Source organism: Eptatretus burgeri, chromosome 2 (genome assembly GCF_056783735.1).
Source record: "Eptatretus burgeri isolate ZD-2024b chromosome 2, Ebu_testis_v1, whole genome shotgun sequence".
Lineage (NCBI taxonomy): Eukaryota > Metazoa > Chordata > Myxini > Myxiniformes > Myxinidae > Eptatretus > Eptatretus burgeri.
The window spans coordinates 73,729,062-73,739,590 of NC_140962.1; the positions used below are offsets into that span (position 1 = coordinate 73,729,062).

The 10,529-nt window shown below is 43.1% G+C and overlaps 1 protein-coding gene and 1 long non-coding RNA gene across 7 annotated transcripts in view; one reads left to right on the plus strand and one right to left on the minus strand.

Moving 5' to 3' along the window:
- LOC147032327 (uncharacterized) overlaps positions 1–4,095 on the minus strand; it is a 66,107-nt gene extending 62,012 nt beyond the window's left edge. For both annotated transcript variants that reach the window (XR_015055115.1, XR_015055114.1), the window contains exon 1: positions 3,626–4,095. This is a non-coding gene — a long non-coding RNA (uncharacterized LOC147032327). The remainder of the gene's footprint in view (positions 1–3,625) is intronic.
- Positions 1–10,529, plus strand: part of LOC147032326 (platelet-derived growth factor receptor alpha-like) — a 124,855-nt gene that overhangs the window by 95,155 nt on the left and 19,171 nt on the right. For all 5 annotated transcript variants that reach the window (XR_015055113.1, XM_085869838.1, XM_085869837.1 and 2 more), the window contains 3 exons: positions 2,070–2,173; positions 8,445–8,567; positions 8,662–8,773. Coding sequence is in view for 4 of the 5 variants with exons in the window: in XM_085869838.1 (XP_085725964.1) it covers positions 2,070–2,173; positions 8,445–8,567; positions 8,662–8,773 (339 nt within the window). In the remaining variant the exon portion in view is untranslated. The remainder of the gene's footprint in view (positions 1–2,069; positions 2,174–8,444; positions 8,568–8,661; positions 8,774–10,529) is intronic.

The window sequence follows — 10,529 nt, forward strand, 5'->3', positions numbered from 1 at the left end:
GTACTGGTCCTCAAGCTCAAGTGAAGGAGTGCTTTTGAAATTTTTATTTTGCAAAAGCAACATAAATGTCAAATCACATAATTGAAGGGGTGCTCTGCTCTTTTTTGTTCTTACTTACACGTGGTGTTGTATGTGTGTGGGTGAGCACGTGTGTGTGCTTGTTGTATTTGTGTTTTTGGGGCACGAACACGGCTGGTTTCATGTCTGGGTTGGGCATTACGTGGTGTTGGTCATGCGAGTGTTGGGTTCCTCATTGTGTTTTGTGCACATGTGGATGTGGTGTTTGAGATTGATCGTTTGTTGCTCGCCTTATCCAGCCATTTGCACCATCCAATTTTTGCCATTTACATCAGAGGTGTGTATTGTGTGGGTATGGCCACCCTCCCGGCTCTTCATTTGCCACGCTTCCAAAATCGACTTGTGTTGTTTGTTAGATGTAGTATCTTGGACACGGGTCCCATCGAAGTCACATTTATGGCCAGATTGCAGGCAATGACGTGCTATGGCAGACTGAGCCACCTTTCCAAGCCTAATTGCTCAATCATGTTCATCTCGTTGTTGTTTCAAATTTCTTCCAGTTTCACCAATGTAGAATTGGTCACAGTCTTTGCATGATGAATGGTAAACGACTACAAATTTATCACCAGTTGGTATTGGGTCCTCTAGATTTGAAATGACATTACAGATGGTGCGTAGAGGCTTGTAAGCTACGCCAATCCGTGCACCACGTACTATCCTGCCAATCCTTTCAGAAAGGCCCGGGTCGTGTGGCAGTACACGGTGCCCAAGTGTGTCTGGCTCTTTCTGTTTTGGTTCTTCCAAGGTGGGGAGTATCCCCTTGTTGTCCACATTTTTGAGGACTCCTCTAACTTATCTGACTTCTTTAATTGCCTCGGCTTTGGATGATGACACTGTCCATGCCCAAGCTGCTAAGGTCCGTGCTACATTGCGTTTGTGGGAGATTGGGTTGCAGGAGTTAAAATACAGTAATCTGCTGGTGTGGGTTGACTTCCTTTATACACACACACACACACACACACACACACACACACACACACACACACACACACACACACACACACACACACACACACACACACACACACACACACACACACACGTAACTGAACCGACACTTATCCAACCAAGATGTTCTAATTTTATATTTTTAATTAATTTTTTGAAATTTGTAGAATTTGTTTTTCACGAAGAAGTTGTGGGTTACGATGTGTAAATAAACGTGGAAAAAGTCTGATTTAATGCAATTTAATTCCAGGCCCGGGGGTGGGGGTGGAGACTAAATTTTGAAAGGGGATGAAGACTTTCTATTGGTACTGTATATTGCATGTTTCAGCTCGTTTCAATGTGCGGCCTTTGAGATATGAGCATCAGCACATTTCAGGTGGACGGACAGACTGACAGACAGACACCAACGTTGATTTTGAGGGTTTTCATTAAAAACTCAAGAATGCAGAAATGGACGTTGCTGAAATTTGGAACATGTTACCTCGACGTACAAAGGATTTACTTCTGAAATTCTCAGCCGATTTCGTCCAGTAGAAGTCGAGAAACGAATTTTCAATCCCTGTGTTAAAGTTGCATACAGAGAAACCATCCCATATAAAGGGAGGGGTGCTTTGTGGCTCCCTTAATTTATTATTATAGAGATTTGGTGGGGCATGATTGCAGATTGCAGGCAGATACTTGGTGCATCCATCCTAAGTGTAGACATAATAAATATAAGCTGAAGGCATGACTACCAAATGCACCCTTGAAAGTACAGCGTATTCATCATTAAATTGCAAGAATTGATGAAAACACACAAACATATGAAACTTTTCTTCTCATTTTAAACAGCAAAATGTACTGAAGTACTGAAATGATTTTTGAAAAGGCAGATTGTCCATGGGGAACTTGTAAAATGAGAAAGAGAACAGCATTTTATATAATTGATGCTGATCAGTAGTTCTGCTAAATCAGGCTAAAAGTTTTTAATGCCAATTGTTTGGTGATGTGTGCCATAACATCTTAACGACTCAAAACGGTGTGTGTGTTTGTGTGTTTTGCAGAGAATATTGAGGATCAAATACCAGTCTGCCCATTGTCTCTGCTGGACCTCAGATATTTCAGCTACCAGGCAGCACGAGGGATGGAGTTTCTGGCATCCCATAATGTACACCATTTCGATTCCTCTATTTATTCCACTGTGATATTTTCTGTTCTTTGCCTTGCAAATGCATTTCCTCTTTCCTCTTTGAGACGGCAGAATGCCTCATCCGTGATTTGATTGCCGATGAGCCGTCTCGTATAAGGTCAATCTCAATGGGGTTGGACCTGACAAAATCTGCCATTCTGGTGTGGCTCTCAGGCAGTCTGTCCGGGCCATTACATTTTTACCATTTGAGCTTTTGTCATCAAATTTTCAACAAAACTTTACGAGAATATGAAGAAGACAAATTAATAATTTTGTCAAAAGGTCATCGCCACATAAAATCGTCAATTTTCATCCATGTGACCTGAAATTTAAAGAATATGCATATTGGGTCACTGAATTGGTTCAATGAAAAGCTAGAAGCCGATTGGGTTTTTTTTTTTTGAGATCAAAAGGTCAAAGGCTGCATAGAGTATTGGTGCGGACCCGGGGTCAGGGGCGAGAAGACCACGAGGGGGGAAAAGTTACCTCGGGTTCCCACCAGACTCTCCGGAATCACAGGCCGTCGCACACGAATAACTCCGTGACGAGGCGGGTCACTAATCGACCGTGAACGCCAATAACTCGACCACGTGACTTAGTCCTCCGTCTAATGAACACCGGTTACCTAATGGTCATGTGATCCTTGCTCAAACCTTATCGGATCAGATGCAGCTGAGCGTAACTGCCCAAAGACGTAATGGCTAGAACAACAGATCGTTGGGGGATAATGTCCCTGCTCGGCTATAATAGGGACCATGCTGGACCAATGAAGGAAAAGACGAAAATGAGCTGGGAACATTTCTATACAAGCATTTATTTACAATCTAGCGAGGAAAGGTGTGGGACACAGTAAATGGGGTTTATTATTGGTATTTACAGCAGGGATAGCAAAAAATTTGTGGGGTGTGACAAAAGGCAAGCAATTTACAAAAGCAGACTTATCCCATTAGAACTTCTACAATCTTAACTTATGCTATGACAGGCGCCATCACACACACACACACACACACACACACACACACACACACACACACACACACACACACACACACACACACACACACACACACACACACACACACACACAGAGCCGAGGAAGATTAGATGGCGAGAAAGAAAGAGAGCAGATGAGGACAAACGGCCTTGCAGTACCTGACGCGGTCGGCCGACCAACGCAACCCAGTACACTTTGGGGGAGGTAGGAGGGAGAAATACTGGTGTCTAAGGTGTGGGAGTGGGAGGTGTGGTGTGGTGCAATATGGGGGGTGCGGTGTCATGCCAGAGGAAACTGTGATTTCGAATCAGTAATGGATGATCTTTTATGCATCCAAAGGGGACGAGATAGAGTGGTGGAAAGAGAGAGGAGAGAACATGCGTAAGGCAAAAGATTGCTAGCCTAGTTGTGCATAGGTCTGTGAGTGTAATGTGTACCTCCATGGAACACTCCGCTTGAGCGTTCCCACCTCAAGAGTCAGTGCGTTATCTCCTGCCTCGTCACTTTGCCGGGGCTCGTGGAAACGTGTCCTCCGTACTTGTCACAGAAGAACGTCTGTCGCACACCAACCCTGAGTGTGGATACAGTGATGGGCAGACAACAAGGAGCAGTGAAGAAGAGGGCAGAGCAGAGAGACAAAGGAGAGGGCGAGGCAAACAGGTGAAAAAGAGGGCGAGGCAACCAGGCAAAAAAGAGGGCGGATGGCTTTGCGATCCGGCTTTTATAAGCCCCGGGCGAAGGGTGGGGTGACGACTCGAAGTGACGTGCTGTGACCCAAATTGCGCTTCTCTATTGGGCCACGGCGGTCCTAGCCACGCCCTGCCAGCCTTCTGGGGCCAGAAGCGGTCTCATTCGCAAATCCGGCGCGACACGACCCGGAATTCTGCACTGAACTTCCGGACCGCTCTTCCCGCGAACCCCCCCTCCCCTCCCTCCTCACCGCCCGTCCTGCCGTGTACTGGCGACTGGACGAGGATCTTGTCAATCCTGCGTGCCCATTCGGGGCACAGCCAGCGAGATGCGGTTAGTGCTGCTAACGTTCTTAGCTCATCCCTGCATCATGCGGTCTGAGTAACCTGAGCAGTGCAGCACGCCTCTGTTTCGTGGCGAATTGTATCGATTCAGAGGTATGAGGAGGCGTGGGATAATTTTTCACGTGTGTGGGAGATGTTGGTGGTCGAAATGGTGAGTTTTGGGGTGAGCGATAGGTGAGATTCCGTTGTAAATTGGTGCGCAGATTTGAATGAAAGGGCGCGCCATGCACGCGCCGGGCAGCGTGTTCATTCTTGTTGTGATTCTTTCATGGGTGGCTGCACGAGTGCTGTTATTCATATCGTGTGCATTTGCTTGCTTGCTTGATTTGATTTCATTTGTACTATGGATAAAAGGTAAGGGTTGGAATGGAAATCAGGTTTGAATGGAAGATAGAGATATAATTAGACCTAGCTATAAGACCCACGCAACGCACTTTGTCCCGTTAACCCACCAGACATGAGGGGAAGATCTTACAACACAAAGACTAATGTTCAAAATAACTGCCTGGGGATCACTGTATGTTGGGTGCCATTGCCTTGGAGGCACGCGGTTTTTCAGAACCGCAACAATAGTCAGTGACCCAATATGACCCAATTCATCAAATGTAACCTGTGTTCTGTCACGAAGGTCAAAGTCACGAAATTGTCAATTCCATCTGATTGACTTGAAATTTGAGCAGGGTTTGCATATTGTGTCACTGAAGCCAATTGCTTTTGAGGTCAAAAGCTTAAGGTTACCTAAAATCGTTTATCTTTTTGTATTTTTTTTCGCTGTTTTCATCATACTTGGCAAAGGAATAAGAAGTCCGAATACAAAGCGGACGTGGATGGGCTTTGCATTTTCAGATGCTTTCTAGTTATTATTACTCTGTTCCATATTCAACTGGAAAGTTGTGTATGCTTGTTGTATTCAATAAATAAAAATGGGTACCTGTTTAAGGGACACGATGTGGACCTCAATTATACAAGTTTTTAAACCTGTTCATATTTGAAATAGGTTCCTTGTTCTCGTGCTTCTTACACAAATCTTTTTACAAGTCCTGTAATTAAGCATCCATGTTCTAATTTCTTTTATCCCAGTTGATTTGTAATCCGTCTCAAAGGCGAAAATGTTCCATCCAGAGAGGCTCTGAATTGTCTCGGCATTTGGCATCAGCGCATTATTCCTATCAGTATCGGAATCTCCATCGCATCCAGTTTATAAACTAGCAACAGTACCCAGCGTTGCCGGGGCAACACCGGGTCCCCCCCCCCTCCCACCTTTCCCCCTCCCTCCTCTCACAAAGTCACCAGGTGTTGCTGGACAACACCGGATCCCTTCTCCCTCCTCCCACCCCTCTGCCTGCCTCCAACCACCCACCCACCCATGCCCCCCCCTCCTCCCACCTCCACCCTTTACCTCCCTCCTCCCACAAAGGTACCCGGCGTTGCCCTGGATCTAACGTACATCTATCAGACTATCACAATTAAGCACATATTTAGAGACAAACATTTTATTTATCAAGCTGTAAAATATTGAACAGAAATATCAACAAGATTGAACAGAAATGTCAAGTCATGCTTTTGGGTCGATAATATTGAATGTTTTTTTCCCATTAAGGGCCAGAACATATAAACTGTTTGGTGTTCCAACTCCAGAGCAGCCCACATATACTTGATCATGTAAAAAGATATTTGAAATCTCTTTTTCTTGTCAGACAATCAGAACACGCTCTCTAAACAACGGAATAGGTTTACGGATCAAAATCGCTTGTTTTTAAAAGTTTGCAAATGAGTGGATAATTTTTCAAGATTAACTGTATTTAAATATTATGACAATAAAATACTGTCGGACCCCACCATTTGCGGGGCTGATACGTTCCTGAAAAATTCTGCAAATGTCGGGATCCGCGAATGTTGTGGCATTGTTTAAAAATAAATAAATAAATTTTTTACATGGTCTAGGCTTGTGCAAAAGCGATTACACAGAACAAATCAGGACACAACATAACAAAGGGAATAGCAGGAGAAAGGGGGAAACAATAACAGCAGGGCAGAGGGAGAAAGTAGTCAGAGACAGACAAACAAGGGATAAGGGAAAACGCAAAGGGTGGACAATATGGATACATTAGCAAAATTGTGTTTTACCAGTTTGGGATTTTGTCAAGGTCGGAGGAGAGGGGAGAGGCTGCTGCTTATCTGTCAGAAGGATGAGAGATGTTGTGGCAAAAAGTGGAATCAGCAAAGAGATAAGGAGGGTTTTCCAGGGAGTCAGTGTGATCATTGATGAAGATATGGAATAATATGGGGCTGAGAACACTGCTTTGGGGTATTCCAGCCTTGACAGAAAGAAGAGATTAAAGTGTTCCATTGAGAGCCACATGTTGACGAGAGAGAGGAGGAAGTCTGTAATCCAAGAGTGGAGTTGGCCTTGGATTCCAGAGGCAGACAGTTTGGAGAGCAGGGCAGGATGCCAGGCTGTATCAAAAGCTCGAGATATGTCCAGAAAGAGACTGCCCTGATCTCATGTCTGATATTGAGGGCCTCCACCATTGTTGGGAGAGTCGAAGCAGCATGTCCAAGGTAAAATGACCAGATGTAAATCTAAATTTATGATCTGACATGAGGCTGTTGGAGAAAAGAAATGATTTTATGTCAACTGTGATGATGGATTCCATGACCATGCTTGATGATTGGAAGTAAGCTGATTGCTCTGTACTTAAGAGCATCCATTTTTGCCCCTTTTTGTGTAATGCTGTGATGTTGGGTGATTTCCATTTTCCCATGTGGATGTGGGAGACCAGTCCTGAAGTGAAAAAATAAAATGTGAATGTCAAAGCAGGTCACTTTATGCCCCGCAAATACACGGGGTCCACGAATCATGAATAGCGGGGTCTGACAGCACGATACGTAGGGGTTTGGTCATCTTATTTTTTTTCCTGTGCAGCACAAGGCTGCAAGTGGCATCATTGACTGAGAGTGTGGCAGTGCTGCTGAGCAGTGCCCCTTTAGGTTTGAGTAGGAATTTGGAATTTGGCCAAGATGTTGGGGATAAGCTCCCCTACTCTTCGTGAAGGACACTGCAAAGGGATCTTTAACGTCCACCAACTAATTCCTGCAGATGCAACACCCAGTTTATCATCCATCTGAGGGACGGCACACACATTGATGAGTCACTCTGCCTGTGAGATACCCGGATGACAGTTTATATCTGGGTCGAGATACAAACCCAGGCTAGACAGCTTAGAGCGAGTGTGTGTCCCACTCAACCACCGTGCCATGTGGAGTGGGGATGTGTTGCTTTGTAGCCACTGAAAACATTTTTCAATTCTCTCTTGAACTCATAGTTCACTTTACTCATTCCAATCCTCGAATTTATTTTGCCTTCCAAACTCTGGGGGATTTCCCCATGGTGAACAGAGCTGTGGGAGCTTTCGTCAGCTTTAAAATTATTTTCAGTGCACTCGATGAAGTTACACTTCAGGCATATTCCTTAAACCTTTCTTTACTCAATTAGAATTGTCAGAACAGTACAAAAATTTAATTCAATGCATTGACAATTTCACATGTTTTGCATGAATATGGAGAAGGTGAGATCATTGCCTTCCTTAAATAAATACACTTGTATGCTTAGTTATAAGAATCAATAATTTCTTTACATTTTCAGATTTCACTCCAGATTTGGACAAGTATTTAGTCCACGAGATCCAATCCTCAAATCCGAAATCACATTTCAATTGCATACTTTTATTAGTTCGTGAGAGTCAATCGTGTTTCCAAGAAAAGGCATTTTTAGTCGGCCGAATCAAAATAGCGGCTCAGACCCCCTGCGAGGGGAAGTTGGGCTGACCAAGGATAAGCCTTTCCTGAAGGTAAGCCATTATATTATCTTCAAAAGGGGTGTTTAAATTAACCCAAACACCCAATTTTCACTCTTGCACATCCTTGGACGTTTGTTAGTGTGCAAGCAAAGTTTCAGGTTGCTCAGTTTCATGGTTTTGGAGTTATGGAGTGCACACACACACACTTATTATTATGGATGAGCAATAGGTGATATCATCACCGCTCAAGCCTTTCAAAGTTTAAACATGAAACCAGTACCGTTTGATCATCCTTTCTGTGTTGGCATCTTCTTTACAAGAATGATATGTGTGGAAGTTTCTTTGAGCTAAGCCTTTCACTGAACATATCTTTTCTTTAGATAAGAAAATGGTAAACTGGTGTACATCGTCGTTTTTTTCAGTGTGTGCACAGAGACCTGGCTGCAAGGAATGTGCTCCTGGGAAATGAGCGAATGGTCAAGATTTGTGACTTTGGACTGGCTCGGGATCTCAGCATTGACGCAAATTACATTTCCAAAGGCACTGTGAGTGTCCCATATCATCAATGTATCAAAACCCAAGAGCTTGAAATGACTGGCAGATCCTGTCCAGCTTACTTGGCATGCCCATGTTCTGCAGACCTTCCTCCCAGTGAAATGGATGGCACCAGAAAGCATCTTTCATAGTCTGTACACACCACAGAGTGATGTTTGGTCATATGGAGTTTTGCTTTGGGAAATTTTCACACTGGGTAAGAAACTGGACTTGGAGAATATCTTCACTCCCTCATTTAATTTATATCAGAATCCGATAACCATGACTCAGGTGTAATGCCAGAAAAGGGGCATGACTTCATGGAGTAATCCTTTAGCAGAGGCAGTATTAAAATGGTTGTCCAATTTGCAATTTGAATGTTAAAAATTTAAACAATATCACATTATTGATGTGTTTTGCAAATACACACAAGGATTCAGTAACACATTAAGTCTGCTGGTTGCATCATTGGTGATGTAAACCTATTGCTGACATAGTGCCCCTGTATATTATTGAAGGAATATTACCCTTAAGACCTCCACACCCCTCAATACCTTTAAGAACCGTTCATACCTGTAAGACCCTTATAGACCCCGAAAACCCCATAACTTTGAGACACTTTCGAACCCTTCACCCTGAAAACTCTTTAGACCTCTTATACCTTTTTAGACTCTTTTTGCATGCTTGAGAGATTAGACCAGACCCTTACTGCTACTGGAACTTACCCTTTAGACCTTTCAACCATCCATAACCTTTAAGGCGCACACCACACAAACATCTGTAGTCTTCTTGCAAATCACAGACGATACTTTTGTTCAGTAAGTCATGCGCAAACTCGAGCTGCCCAGAGGGTAGGTACTCTGCTCGTCCTCGTTAAAACTTCGTCCAGCAAGAAATTTAAAACATAAGGTAATTCGGCCATTTCAAAATCTTTTACAAGGAGAAATACAGTTGATTGACAAAACATGTTGACAAGCAATGGAATTTTAAAAACCTCAACACAGTACTTGTGTTTATTAAATGTTAACAACGAATCACAATAAGCATAACATGTAGAATACTAGAAGGACATTCGGTAGAACACATACCTCCGCCGTGTAATGCCTTATCCACGAGAACATATTGGGCCTAATACATTTTTGAAATATCGTGCTAAACAGTACTATATTGTTTTTGGCCCAATCTCTCAATGGTGAAGAACCACTTAAAAAATTCTAGTAGTCGGATCTGGATCCGGATCTTCACCAAAATGGAATAAATTCTTCCTCGTCACAAACCCAACATGTCCACCAAGTTTCATCCGAATCCGGCCACAACTTTTTGAAACATCTTGCCATATATTCGTTTAGCTCGATCTCTCAATGGTGAAGAATCACTTTTAAAAATTCTAGTCGTCGGATCCGGATCCGGATTTTCAACAAAATCTAAACAGTTCGTCCTTGTCACACACCCAACCTGTCCACAAAATTTCATCCGGAACCGTCCACAACTTTTTGAGATATTCTGTACACAAACAGACAGGAAGGAGTGAAAACATAACCTCCTCCACCTTCGGTGGTGGAGGTAAAAAGTGAAATATCGGACCCCATCTGATGAGATCATCATGAGATCTCATTTAATTTTTTTTCTCATTCATATACAGTACGTATACTAAAGTCAGTCAAACGAACACACATAAGTGAAGTATATTTAATACAATATGCTGAGAACGTACATGTTTGTACTCGTATATTATGTGCATGGCTCACAAAGTGGGTATGCTGTGGTATGTTTGTGGGAAATTCCACATAAAACTATTATGAGGTACGAAGACAAACCATCAATGGTCAGAAATGAAAGTAGACATCTTGGGGAACCTGTAGAAACCGGCAATATCATACTCTCCATTTCCCTGTTTTATTTAAGATGAATTAAAGCAACAGAATATGGGTATTGTAACCTTAGAAATGTTACAGTTTGATTGGTAAAATGTT